The sequence below is a fragment of the Seriola lalandi genome, unplaced genomic scaffold (genome assembly GCF_002814215.2).
Source record: "Seriola lalandi dorsalis isolate HSWRI2012SDOR001 ecotype SW California unplaced genomic scaffold, Sedor1 jcf7180002054494, whole genome shotgun sequence".
NCBI classification, from domain to species: Eukaryota; Metazoa; Chordata; class Actinopteri; order Carangiformes; family Carangidae; genus Seriola; species Seriola lalandi.
In genome coordinates, this window is record NW_019525047.1 from 623,730 (window position 1) to 638,888 (window position 15,159).

At 38.3% G+C, this 15,159-nt stretch overlaps 1 protein-coding gene across 1 annotated transcript; it reads right to left on the reverse strand.

Annotated features, from left to right (window-relative positions):
• Positions 1–124: 124 nt before the first annotated feature.
• cul2 (cullin 2) lies at positions 125–13,827 on the reverse strand. The gene is made up of 21 exons (XM_023412934.2): positions 13,712–13,827; positions 12,464–12,600; positions 11,982–12,084; positions 11,769–11,863; positions 9,401–9,506; positions 9,125–9,207; positions 8,700–8,796; positions 8,365–8,475; positions 6,119–6,281; positions 5,869–5,993; positions 5,372–5,479; positions 5,070–5,129; positions 4,845–4,973; positions 4,553–4,639; positions 4,155–4,307; positions 3,862–3,939; positions 3,706–3,772; positions 2,803–3,005; positions 2,452–2,553; positions 2,225–2,341; positions 125–936 (listed from the first exon to the last, which is right to left on the reverse strand). Exons 2-21 carry the CDS (start codon positions 12,580–12,582, stop codon positions 805–807), a joined length of 2,238 nt encoding a protein of 745 aa, XP_023268702.1. The 5' UTR covers positions 12,583–12,600; positions 13,712–13,827; the 3' UTR covers positions 125–804.
• Positions 13,828–15,159: the final 1,332 nt, after the last annotated feature.

The window sequence follows — 15,159 nt, forward strand, 5'->3', positions numbered from 1 at the left end:
AGTATTTATTTGACAGGAGTATGTTTTCTGGTCCTTTCCAGAGCTGCATGTAATTAAATTTATATATACATTCATTAAAAAACAACATCTGAAATGACACAAATATGGATCCATTTGACAAATCTTTACATAAAACCCTTCAGTGGTTTTTATTTATTTATTTGACAAGCAGCAGGATCATGTTTGTCACACCTCATTTTTCTTTACATTTGAAAGTAGATACAATAGTCAGTATACCAGTTTTATTACAATATTTTTTTTCTCCTAATTTCAGAACATTTAACAAAGAAAGAAAAATAAACACACAACAACTGCAAACGTGAGAAAAGAAAGCATGTTTTTTAATGTGAAGCCACCAATGTGTCATTGATGTCACAACTAACTCTTTCCCCGGTTTTCTTTTTTTCCTTTATATTCGGTCGACTAGTATGTTTATCAGCTCTTTCCTCTCAAACGGCCATAGGCATTTTCTTTTTCTCGTTTGACGCACAGGTGCGTGGCACTGGTGATGTTGTAAACAGCTTAAAATCAGAAGGTGGGTGGGGTTGGGAGGAGGGTCTTATGGGTGGTGGATGTCAGCTGGCTGTCTGATGTGACTTGATGACCATTCTTGTTCTCAAAGATGGAGGCACCAGTCCTGCTTTTAGTCACCGTACGGGATCACAGCAGACAGCGACAGTCCAAAACCTAAATGAATAAATGAGCCTGTTTTGTTGTTTAATTCATGTTTTTAAACCTGTATCTGCGGGTCAGTCACACAGGCGAGTGTTTGTGTGTAGGCAGCCCATGGCTCGGCTCCTCTGTCTATGCGACGTAGCTGTACTCGTCCGCCGAGGTCTGGCTTCGCTCAATGTACTGCTTGTCGATGAGCACCTCGATGCACTTCTTGATCATGCTGATACTGGGGTTGAACCTGGCTTTGGACTGATTGATGACCTGCACACAGGGATGATTGAGAAACAACGCAGAACAGTTACTCTAAAGCTGCAAACAGGGATACAAGAATGCTGCCACACATACTGTTGAAATTATATATGCAGAATCCTTTTTTTTTTTATAATTTTGATATGTAACAATTATTTTTTTAGTTTAAAAAAACACGGAGCAATTACTGGGTTATGTAAGTAATGTGGTAAACAACAATTTTGGCTTTCTAAGGCTATTAATTGGTGACAGTGGTTGATGTATTCTTGCTCTTCAAAATAAAGTTGATCAATTGACAGAAAATTAATCTACAACAACAGCGATAATGGATTCAATTAAGTAAGTTACGAAGCATCTACAGCCATGCTAGCAGCTATGTGAGGCTGTATTTAGGCTCAGCACTGCTATTATCACCATGCTAACATCTGCCAATGACTGTTAATGTGTGACAAAACAAGCATCTCTTTGGGTTCTGAAAATTTATGAGGTTTTTTTTTGTTGCATTTTTAGACTAAAATGAAACTATAATGAAATTAATTGTTAGTTGCAGCCTTAATACTACTAACACAATATAAACTACATACATTTTATACACCCTGCCATAATGTATGGTAAGAATTTCCCTGAGAATTCTGCAAGTTTTAAAAGGTACATTAAGACTAGTCCACAAAAAGTATAAGATAGTAGTGCAGAAGGGACATGGTATTCAAACTATGTGTTAAGCATGCTGTAAATATGTTTCTATTACAGTTAGGAATCTGCATATACAGTGTGTGTGTTTGTGTGTGTGTGTGTGTGTGTGTGTGTGTGTGTGTGTGTGTTGTAGCTGTCAGCTGACAAGGAGGTGATACTCCATGCTCCAACATAACCCCAGGAGTGGAGATATTATTCCTAACACAACCCTCTGTCGTAACGGTCTTACCTCACTACCAGAGAATTTACCAGTCCCATACACACTACATGACTTCCTTTATATGGACTCATTCATGCACATGATCAGTTTACTGTCTGACCTATCCCTTCTGATAGCATGTTACTTTATACCGCTATTAAAACTGAACCTTTGGTATACCGAGGGTACAACCTGTTTTACTGTCCAGGCTTCCAGCAACCCTCCATTACAAAACTTTATCCCTCCTCATTACCAAATTCCCAGTGAATCCCTTTGACATGACTTTGAGTGAAATGTACTGTGTGCACAAGTTATTTCCCTGCTTGTCTTCACCAGCCGCTCAAAAGAAAATATAAAGAAAATACATGGATCCACCAAAGGTCTTAAAATAAGATGAGTTCCACACACCTCCTGGATGAGAGCGTTGTGTCGGAGCACCTTGCGGGCCTTCATGATTCTCACTATAGCAGCTTGTAAATACATTTTGCGGTCCTCGTCTACGGCGCTCCTCGTCTGCTCCATTTCCTGAATATCAAACAGATACATGGAAAGTTTTAAAAAGTCAACATAGCTGTAAAACAAAAGGGTAAAACTTTGAGAATGGACTGAGAATGATGGATAACCATTTGTCTGACCTGTGGTGTGTCTTTCTGCATTGAGGTTGTAATCTTGAACTTTGTCCTTTTACTGGTGAAACTCATATTTAGTGAAAATGTGGACTCTGCTTCAATTTCCTCCTGTGAGCAGAGGGGAAGAGATTTTGTGTTCATATAATCATCACTGCTTTATTTCATGTCTGAAATAAAGTTATGGTAGTTGTCTGTGGACTGTGGGTGAGGAGGGGCGAAAGTTTTCTGGAACATTAACAGACTTGACAAATCATCCTGTACAAATAAACATAAACTTCCAATTACCAATTACCAATGACAAAACACCATGCTAAAGGAGCTTCTTGTCAAACTCAGTTGTGGGATGAAGGCCCAGACCTTTTGTGAGTCGTGGTTGAGCATCTTGACGTCCAGCAGGGACTTGATGGTCTTCTGTAGCTCCTTCTCGTTCATCTGGGTGCCGTCCTGCAGCTCCTTGTAGGTCACCGTTTGGCTGTTGTTGAAGGCCAGCAGTACAGCCATCTGGTAGGTGGTCACCATGGCAACATACGGCTTGGACAGGTAGTTCATTTTCACTTCCCCTGTTGGTGATGATGGGATAAAGATGAAGAGTGATACATAAAACTGACCCTTCTACTGTAATTTTCTATTTACCCTGTTTTCTTTGAATATTGTAGATGATCTTATAGTTTTGTTTCCTCCAAGATCAAACTAGGCTTGGGTTGATATTTGATAATATCGAATATTTTGATATTTCCCATCATTGGCAATATTTTTCATAATATTGTTTTTTTTTTTTTTTTGCAGTTTTACACAGTCTGCCCTGCCACGAAGTCCGACCCTTATTACACTGCTTTGCTTACTCTACATTGTAGCTTGGCAAGCGACAATTAAAACTTTTTACTGCTGTTTAGTGGCAGAAATTCTTATGCCTGAAACATAAAATACAACAATATAATTATGTATTATTAAAATAACAAACAACTGAAATATAATAAATAAATAATATTTATTAAAAAAAATGATATATATATATATATATACACACACATATATGACAATATCATATATCACGATATTTGGACTGGACTATTTTAAACTACATTAAACTACATTAAACCTGCGTAAGTGTGATTCTGGTATTTTCATTGATAATGGCTATTCTGATGCATCAAATCTGGTACTTTACAGTTGCAACCAAACTTTAAGATACTGGTTCAAACACATGCGTTTTTACACTCAAATCTTGCATAATTCATCTGATGTGTTTGTTTGTGTTACCTGTGCAGAGATAGTGAAGCCAGGTCAACTTCCTCCCACTGAAGTGCTGATTATAGAACAACTCAAACTGTAAAAGGAGGAAAACCAGAATTTGTTTTAATCCGTATGAACCTTTATAACTGACAATTCAGCTGCGCTCCACAGGAGCAGACTCACCATCTGCACGCTCTTCTCTAGTTCTTGAGGGATGGCGAATGTGGAGGAGGGGACGTGCGTAAGAGGCCAAGCTCCAGCCTGCAAAAACATTGCATACAAAACAACAATTAACATTCATACTGAAAAGGCAGGCTGTGATTGGTAGAATCAAACCTGTCTGATGAAGCCAAGCTAAATACACTGATATGTTAGTAAACAATAATGCTCCTAATATTCAAGACATATGTTCTCAAACATGAAAAACTTTCCTTCAATCCTGTGCCTGTTAGTGTAAGTGAGGTATGTCCTCTTACCTGTAATACATAGATCTGGAAGCTGATGCCAAGGTCCACCACCGTCTCCTGCGTCTTGATGAAATTGTTGAACTTGTTGTTGAGGTCAGCACTTACGCTCATGTCTGTGTACATTCTGTGGAGTTTGCTCGTGAACTCGTAGCCACACGCTTGCTGCAGGATTGGGGATGAGGACCAAGAATGTGGGGAAGAATAAAGGAAAGGACAGAGGAAGAGAGAGAGACATAGGATATTTATGAACATGTCCCTCATGGTCAGATAGAAGATCACAGGAGATTGTAAGAATCACACCTGCATTGTGGACTGGATCCACCTCTAACTTAAGATTCAGACACTGAGTGAAGGGGATACCAGACATAACAGTGGTCTTAGTTTATACTGTACAGCTTTGGATTTACCTTTAGTTTGTTGATCATGGCTTCTTCTGAGTCCATTGACAATGATAAACCATGTATTAACCGCTTTGCTAGCATTCTGGCATAAAACTGTGGAAATAAAAAAAAAAATAAGGTGAGTATTTTGGGACTTTTGGGGATATTAAAAATGGACACACTATGAGGCTAATACTTCATAAAGTATTATAAGCTCAAAACAAGCCTAGTAAAGGTTTGTACATCAGAATGTCTCAAGAAAAAAAAATCGAAACATTGGTGTTTCTGTTATGTTCATCATAAGAAGCCATCACATCACCTTTTGAAAGATGTCCTTGTCGTCTATGTACTTGAACACTGTGATGAAGCTGGTCAGTTTGTCCTCCACCTCATTCTCTGTCATTCCCTTTGCAGATTTCTTCAGCAGATTATCACAGTATTTCGCCAGCTGGACAGAGACACCAGGAGGGACATGACCTGGTCAAGGCAAAGTGTACAATGGTGTATGTGTAGTGTGTGTGTGTATGTGTTTGTGTGCACTCACAAGTTCAGGGGCTTTACAGATGGACTTGGGCTCCCTGAAGTTCACCACAGTCGTCAAAGCCTGAGAAGGAAAGAAAACCAATAAACACATTCAAACAATTTTAACTGTGAAAACCCCCCCAAAAAAACACATTAACACCTGTATGTAATTACACTTTCAACACATTTATACATGTAGTTTTGCAATTACAGGCAATTTAGTGGGGAAAGGGAACTTGTCAACAACCTCGCTTTAACATTTAGTGACCATTATCAGTATGTTGTTCAATGAGGCACCAGCCATTAGAGTCTGGGCTTGAATACCTTATCGAGTGCACTCATGAAGTGCTGATCTCCATTTAGAACTGTGTTAATGAGCTGAACAAATTTACTGTGAACCTCCAGCACTGACTCCACAAACAGGGTTGGCATCTAGAGGGGTCAGAGGAGAGAGATAAAGTGGTTAAAATCACATTTACAATAGTTAACATAGCCAACGCTTGTATTTTTTTAACAGAGGGCAGCAACAGGCAGAGCACTACAACCTCTATGAAAAAGTGACATAATAATATTATAATTATCCTTGAATAAACAGCGAACAAAATTAAAATGTCACAGTTTAACTAGCTTAGTTTTATAGTATCAAATTAAACCACAAATCAAGTTACTTTCAAGTTTTAGTGAAGCAACTACCTGTGGTAAAAGCAAAATAAATACAGGAGATGTGAACAACAGATTGTGGAAATGCACTTGAAGTTCGACAATGCACAGTATGTGCAAGTACAGACATGCATGCAGACACGAAATGCTGTGATACTAACGTTTTCCTGAGAGAGGTTACTGGTGCCTCGGATGCCCTCATTGTTGATATGAACCTGCAGCTCCTGGATCATGTGAGGCAGCCCGTTGGATACGGCCCGCAGCAGGGTGTACATGTTGGCCATGTCTGGACAGAACAAAAGACACATATTTTGATCTCAGTTCTACAGAACAATGCATGTTCTGTATAATAATTTCCAAAAAGCAAAATACATATATGCATAAGGACACAAAGGACAGTAGAAAGCTGACCGTCTCTCTTCTCCTGCCGAATAATGTTCTGGCACTCCCCATGCAGGAACTGCAGATGATCTGCCACCATCCTCTGCTGGCATTCGTGGATGACTTTGGCGTAGGAGCTGGGGTGCAGGTACTTCCGACATCGCACTTCTTCATCTTTCAATCGTGCCAAAACCTGGCGGATGAGAGGTGAAAAGAGATGGGCAAAAACGTCAGTTTTGGTTTCACACAAGATCCCAAAATCAAATTCAACAGAATGCCAACCATGCATCGCAGTCAAATTTTCACCTCCACAATGGCTACCTGTTACATTTCAGCATCACAACATAATGAACCATGACATACTGTTATATCCCCTATTGATAGATTTTTTAGCAGACGGAGGAAACGCGGTGGATTGATTTTCATTACTTTCATTATTTTATCATTTAATATGAATTTTGGAAAAATGTTGAATTATTAGGCTCATTTGACTAAACGAGGCACTGCGCAGCACTGACTTAACATGATCCATGCTGGTTAGAAATCACATGACATTAAAACTTTGCTGCAGTTTTCTGAGTCAGGTGCTGCAGTTTCTGTCCTCCGGCTGCACCGACTGGGAATCACCTCTGTGACGACAAAACTCTGCCTTAATTGGCTTAAGGCTTCACTGAAACAAATGACATGTGGTACGTTTTTATTCTAAGAACTTCAGATCCGTTATCTAGAATGGTTACATCTCTCAAAGGGGATGCAGTTTACTTAATCTCCTCCTTCTGGCAGCTAATTTTTTTTACATACGGACACCAACACTATAGTTTTCATTTCCATGAAAACAGTTTAGTTCAGGAGTTTGTTGCTGTGAAAGAAGTAATGCCCTTATATGTCATGTTTTCTATCCTCTGGATTTTTCTCTTTTCATCCTCCTGGCAACATGGTGGCCCTTGTTTTTCAATCTCAAAAAAAAACAAAAAAACAGAAATAAATAGAAAGTGTTGCTCTAGCAGGTTTCCCATATGTGACTTTACCCTCATACATCGTAACCCATCGCCCTTGATTTTTTCATAAAACCTTACTTAGATTTTATGTGTCCAAAGACTGATGTAAACTCATGTCTGAATTGGTTCAGATTAAACTCAAAACCATGAATTCTGAGGAAATGGTAGCAAATATCAATCCCCCCCCCCGTTCATAACCAATTTGCACAACAGGAACACAGTTGCCTTCTTGTTTATAGCTAAACTGTTGATGTTGTTTTTTGGTCTCCATATAGTTTTAAGCATACAGAAAGTGAGGATAACAAGATAAGGGTAAAAAGCTGCCTCCCTACAGCTGTAAACTGGGTAGAGCTGCACAATTAATGGAAATATAATCGAAACCGCAATATGGCCAGGTGGATAAAGATGGATAAAGGTAAAATATGTCACAACATAAATGAAGTGCAGTGGTGCTACAGAGATGCCCCCAGCCAACAAATCATATTCTCTAGATGTAGAGGAACATGCTTCTTTGGTACAAACACCAGCAAAAATCACATAATCATCATGATTCATATCGCAATTGCAATATCTGCCGAAATAATCGTGATATGATGATACGATATCGTTTAGCCCTAAAACTGGGTCAGATCAACAATTGTGTCTGAGCCTGTCCGGACAGGAGGAGACTGCACTGTACCATAGAGTCTATTTCACTGCACTTTCACAGTCATATTAAACATCAATCTTCATATTAACTTGGCTAAACAGTGACAGATCAAACAGGAAAGCAAGGCACACTCCCATAATGCCTGGTAAAGCTTTAATGATGATCCTGTTTACAGGCTGGAGGAATAAATCTCAGAGAAATCTGATTATTGCTGGTTTGAATGAATGAGAGAGAGAGTAGGTCAGGGCAGCTGAAGTTGCCCAGGGGTCTGTGATCTCAGCCTTAGTGGGTTAATAGTAGAGCTAATACTCAGATTAAAACTCTTATGTCACCACACTGACATGACCTGACAGTTCACACACACAAGCCCTGGGTGAATGTACACTCTGATGGATGCTGGTGCATAAACAGACAAACACAACACAATCATCTGTAGCTAGATGCAGTGTTAGTAATAAACTCCAACCACAAGCGAACCAGCTGAGCCATATTGACAAAAGCGACACAAAAATAACAAAAAAGGCTTTAAAAAAAAAACAAAAAAAAACACGGCTCACGTGGCATTCTGATCATATCTACTGTACATACAGCACATTCACATACTTGGATTATCTCTCCATCTATCCTACCTTCTCCATATACTGTGAGCAGTTGGATTCTTGCAGTAGATTGGAGGCTTCCTGTTTGTAATACTCTCCCGTTTTTGTCAGAAATGGTCCTTCGAAGATTTCCTGATAAAACTGCAACACAGGAAGAGGACGTGGTACACATAGGATTTAGTACACATGAATATACATAGACCTACGTTTATGAATGTTTACTATACTGTAAATCTTGTGAATAATACAAAATAATCAGTATTTGTGACTTTGGATTTTGACCTAATGGCTGTTCAAATTAAGATGTAAGATGAAAAAAAAAAGAAGGGATAAATAGTCTGGGAATAAGATCATTGCTGTCTCACCTTTAGTGGAAACTTCTTCTTGTACTGTTCAACATGAACAAAGGAGTTGATGACCCCATGGATTACCTTCTGGTTGGGGTTCTCGCCACAACGATCACTGTAGGATGTTGAGAAAGCTGCTTTTAGACATGATTATTTTACAGAACTGAGGTACACTATATTTGTTAGCCTGGTAGGTCACTGGCTCAACTGTAGGTTAAACACTGCAGCCCAATTAGACTACATGGCTAGACATTAATAGTGCACAGGACTGGAAATCAGGCATTGTAATAATGGTAATAAAATAAAAATTCATGTAAATCATATAAGCAAATCAAGTCCAAATTCATTAAAATACCAGGACTGAAATGCAGAAGGACAGAAATATTAATTCAAGATAAGTAAAAGTGGATCTTGCAAAATAACTTCTAGCATGAGAAACATACTTTTTGATTTCATTCAGCAACATCCGGATCAGGACAGCCTGAAGGGGCTCGATCATTAGCTTCCTCCACATATCTAGCGCCAACTGCAACAAAAAATGAAAAGACAGGAGGTGTAAAGTGAAATCTTGATTTGGGCGCTGGATGGCAGAAGCTGAATCTCACTAATCTCTTGATCGCTCTGTGCATACGCTCTCTTTACTTGTATCTAATACTCCTAGTGAATGTGTGAATGTGCACAAGAAATGTTTATACCACTGTGAGTGAGTCAGTCAGTACCTCTCCAATCTCCATGAGCGGCTCATTCATGTCCACTCCCCCGTAGCCGTACTGTAGGTCTGCTTCTGTTAGTTTGTTCTTCTTGATGAACTGAGTGTTGAGATACCTAAAAAAAAAGTGAGGAGGAGGTTGAGATATCAATTGCATTTCAAGGAGATGAAGTAGATATCATCTAATGACTAATGTCATTTAGAAACACTAATACCAGAACATTGCAGTGGCAAATTGAGTTCATTAACCCACAGAAGCTTTGTGAGACACTCATTCTTTGGTTACCCTAATGGTCAATCACTCACTCAGTGGCTATTTGGTGTCAAGTTAGTCATTAAAAAACAAGACTATGCAGGATGCCTGAGCCAGAACAGACATGAAGGTTTTTTGGTAAAGATTTCACTCATTAAGATCATACCTGTTTTTACAATACACTAAGCAGTCACTTGAGACTTGGTATGTTAAGAAGTTTTTATGTTTTTTTATTTAAAATTCTTCTTCTTCTTTTTTTTTTAGGGTTGTTAAATAGCAGTTAGCAAATAGCAGAGCTCTGCTCTGTGACACAGAATGGTTACCCAGCAGGCATTGGCATTCATGATTTTAGACCTAACATTACCACCAAGTATGTTATTTAAGAGATCAGCTGATATAGCTACTCCTAATTAAATTCCATTTCAGAAATTGATTTTTTTAATTGGTCAAACACAGTTAATGCATATCTATTACAGCCTAATAATGGGCCAACTGATTAAACTTATTCTGATAATAGTAACAAAAAAGTGAAAAAGGCAGCCCTTCTAAATTGTATAATTATCAATAATTAATCATTAATATTTTTTATATATTAACAGTTGATCAAAGTCTTTGTGTTTCTTGAAATAAGGTTGATCAAGCTAAAACTCCTAACATCAGTGAGAGTTATACCACCCAAGTCTGCAGCTCTATGGAGCACCTCAGCACATTGTTTTGGTTTTACAGCCCACACATTCAAGGTGTAGTTGTGTCTCACTGCTCTTATTAACCCTCTGTAGGCAGCAGTTCCCAGCAAAATATTCTGACAAACCCACGGTGCACAACCTTCCCAATACCAAGTAGCAGACAGACAATGTTATCCTGTTGTCCGGTGAACATGGTTAACAGTCAATGACATCCCTATACTGAAAATATGTTTCATTATTTCTTCAAAGAGGTGAGGATTAAGTCAGCAGCAGGACAACCACATTTTGATGGTGGTCATCACGCTGATCTATGTGGGCTGATTAAGTCCACCTATAATGATGTGCAGTTTTCACAGCTGCACCATCTGCCTCTACCAGCGGCTGGGCGGTCACGCACAGCCAGATTTCTCTCATACACTGAAGCTTTGACAAGTATAATACATCAGCATCGAGTGTTACATTACAGCTACTACATGTATCAAGGCTGGTGTTCAGCACCACTAACTCCAAAACCTGGAGAGTAGTGATTGAAAGTTTTAACAGTGTTGCGTCAATTCAGTTGGCACTTCAGTGCAACCTCCACTGCATGATGATTTGTGTTTGACAGGAGGAAAAGACACCCATCAATAAATGTATAGAGAGTTTTTTTAGGATAATAAGCAATCCTTTTGTATATAAAGAACACTACTATGTCACTACTTGAGCCAAGAGCCTTGTTTTCTCTCTCACTCATGCTGCCATAATAAATTACAAAGGCATATGTATGCACAGACAGTCTGGTGAGAAGTAAACATAAAAATAGACCTGAAAGCTCTCCAAGGGAGTATTGATTTAGAATGAATCAGGACACACCAAATGTCTGTTGGCACTTGACACTTAGCTTTTAAAGGTAATACTTTAAGTTTACAAAACCTGCCAGCTGGAATATTGTGATAGAATTAGTACACTCTTCATCTAAGGACTTTAACACACTGTGCCAACTTCAAAGAATTAGTTAGACCTGACAAAGACAGCCACCTATGTCAGCTCATATCTGCTAGTTATTCAAGTTATACTTGAACACAACACATTGACTACAGCCAATGGCCAGTTGACTGCGGACATTTATGTACATTCCACACCTGGTAGCCTTGATTTGTTCTTCAAAAACATTGCACAGACAAACAAACCAGCCAACAATTTCCATACCATTGTGAATTTAAGGAAACAGTGTCACCATAACCTCAGAATATAAACTAAGATAATTAAAAACTGAAACAGGCAATGTAAAGTTCTAATTTATTTTGCACTGTTTTCAGCTTGTTGTTTGTGAAAATAAAGAGGCGGAGGAGAAAAAAAAGACCACACTAAATGGTGAATCATCCTATTGACTCACTGATATCAAATACTACATCAGCACACGAAGTGGAATCAAAGCCCATAAAAGGCAGGAAAGTTACCTGTACAAGCAGTCCATGTAGTCAGCTCCTTTGCTGTACTCATCCCAGTATCTGTGGTACATCACTAAAACCTTCTCTTCTGATTCCAGGACTTTCTAAAATACACATAAGCATGACAGGTGTTACAGAAAGCAGCATCATGCAGGAATAAAGGAAAATGCACTCAACACGTTTTTCTTTGCCAGCTGCTGGGGAGCTTTTGTGAGTGCTTACCTTGTACAACTGCCGAACATGATTCTCAAGAAACACCTTGGTCTCTGTGTATAATCTTTCACCCAAAGGCTCTGGGTATGCAACGCACAAGGCATAAATGTCACTGGTGTCCACATTCAGGATAAATAAAAAGGTCCAAAAGAATTTCAATTTGTATATATATAGATGTAAAGTTTTAGTATATGTGTAATATTGGATACAGCAAGTTAGTGAATACCTAAAAATAAATTAATTGTTTAATACTTAGTCTCTGCCTGAATTAACAACAATTACATACTAACATTGAACATATTTAATATTACAACTGTCTGGCCATATTGGCTAGCCATTCTAGATTCAAAGTCAAATACATTAAGCAGACAACTTAATTTACAGTACTGAACAGCTGTGGGACTTCCTGTCCACAGCCCTGAACTGAAAAATCTGCAATCATATTGTGTTGTAAGTTAAATTTTAATATGGAGCAAGTTGGCAGAGGATACGAGAACCGATCATTCCACGTGGCTCTCTCCACATAGTCAAGCATCACAACCGCCTTGATTGTCGTCAGTAGCTTGTTCCATGTCTCGTCAAAATCCACCACCCGTGGCTTTAAGGACATTGTAGTTTCTCTTTCAGCCTGACAGAGAAGAAACACATAAATACATGAGTTAAAAAAGGGAATTTAAAAAAATTTCTCAGCTTTTGGTTTCAATTTCTTTTCAATCTTTTATCTTGTGACATCCACCTTCACATTCTGCAGTTTGGAAAGTTTAAAAGAAATATAATGTAAACTCCATGAAAAGATGACATTATATAGAGTGAATAAAGCAGTAGAAAAACAAAGAAAGGTGGCAAGGTGACACATTATTTGTATGTAGACCATAACACAAAATATATAGTAATTACAAGATTAATTGTAAATTTGTTGTTTTATCCCTCTTTTAAATTAAATTTAACACTATAGTGATCTGAAAACAGCATTAAACAAGAGTAACTATATTGCATGGCTTTCAGGAAAAAGGACAGGACAGAAATGAGTGTAATGATAAGTAGCCTGCTTCAAAACAGCTGCTCACATTACTATGGTAGCAACAGATGAGATAAACATTGTGCTCAAGTTCATGGAGGTAATTTTAACGGTCATCAACAGTGAAAACATTGGGATAACCATCAGGCATCAATACTATGCAATTTACAAGGCGGGACTGATACGTTTAATAATATCACAACTTCTGTATGTATGTCAGAAGAATCATAAATCACCTGCAAGTAGGAGAAACTAGGCCCTGTGTTGTTTCTCGTCATTCATACCAGTTGATTTCACGTCAGAGAAAACATTGCAACATCATCATTCACACTTTTTCTAACTATCCACTCCACGTATGCCGATAGCCGTGTTTCAAAGGGAAGTGTTGACGTTACTAGGTGAACAGCCCTCTTACAGTCATGATAAAGGGAGCTAAGTTAAGGGTACTAGCTTGCGGGATGCCAACCCCAAAATAGGATGGCTAGCTAAAAGGCTAACTAGCTTATAGCTAGCATGCTACTTCTTCCTGCCCAAGTCCCATCAGTTTCAAGGCATCAGCTAGCAACTAGCAGGAAGCTAACGGTAGCTCAGCTATCGCTAGCAAATGGTCATCTTATTTGAAATTTCCCCACATTTGCACTGACAGCTCGGCAAAAGATGGTGCTGCTGTTAAACAAAACAGGTTACTGAGGTCAAGTGTGGACTTTTGAATAATACGTACCTCTGTACAGTATTTACTTGTTATAAAACTCAAGTTTCACCGCTGTCACAGGCTTGGTTTGTCTCACTTACAGGTCTTCCCTACCTCTTGGATTATACCATGTCTCATATGGGGGTGTGTCATGAATAAGACTAAATTAGGCGTGAAGCTTTTTGCTTTTTGTCTTCGTAAAGTGTCTTTGAGATATTTTCGATTTGAAACAACGTATGCGATATTTATACATACTGATGAGAAAAAGACCGAACGCACTCATATTTTAGCCATAAGAACACCCATATATTCATGGTATCGTCTAAAACTACGGAAACCGCTTAGGTCTTGAGTATTACAAATACAACCACAGACGTTGTAAAGATTTTAGTGAATTTTGTGTCTGGTCTGGTAGAGAAAGAAGATTCAAACACTTTCCCCACTGCTGAAATTATACACCTCGTATACATCTATATTTATTCACAAAGCAGCTGCTTGTTTTCTATGTCCTATGAAATTTTCACTGAAATCCCTTTTCAGTAATTGACACAAACTTTACTGTTGTGAGAGGTATATATACATTTTTTCAAAAAGTCGTTTGCAAATAACGGTGTTAACTGTGTACGCACTTTTTAAACCAAAGGAACCTTAAAAAAAACATATATGGATGCTTGCAACGTTGAATCTTACTAATAACTTAGCAATAAGAATGGAAGAAAAATCAGCCAATCAGAATCGTCGAAAGAATTACTGCCTAACGTTTATCGGGGTTAGCCAAGATTTTAAACAATGCAAACTACAGACACAATTAATGGCAATGTATTAGTCAGTTAATTGTTTAACTGTTTTTTTTTCTTTTTATTCTGATTGTCACTCAAGCTCAACAGGTAGGCTACAGTATATTTAAACTGAGTACAACTAACTTGTTTACTAACAAGTTATACAACGCTAGCTAGCTCGTCATTATGTAAAAGTTAAACACACTATAGCAGCAATATCCGTTTTAGTTAGCTTGACCGAAATCATCCACTAATGTAATTTATTATTATGATTATTAGCTTAACCTACAACTAAACAAGATAGAAAAACCTTCATTGTTTGATCTAACCAGCAGAGGGAGCCATCCAAATCAAGTGTTTGTTGTCCACTTGTTTTCATACAAGTGACACTTCATGATAGAATTTTGTCCCTCTGACAAACTGCATTCATGTCAGGCAGCAGCAGTATCCGACTGCAAACTAACCTCTCCCATTCTTTCTTTGACTCAGAAAGTAGTGAGGCAAAACAGAGAAGTGCTCCATAAACTGAGGTAACTAGTTAAATCATTACACCCAAGTGACCAGTTTAATTTATTCTTCAAACGTCTTTAAGATACTGGCAAATAATGGTATGGCAGATAGTGGCAGCTCAGAAGCATCTCCTTTTTAATTGTCTTACTGTATGTATGTTGCCTTAAATCTCAGCTAAAACAAACCCTA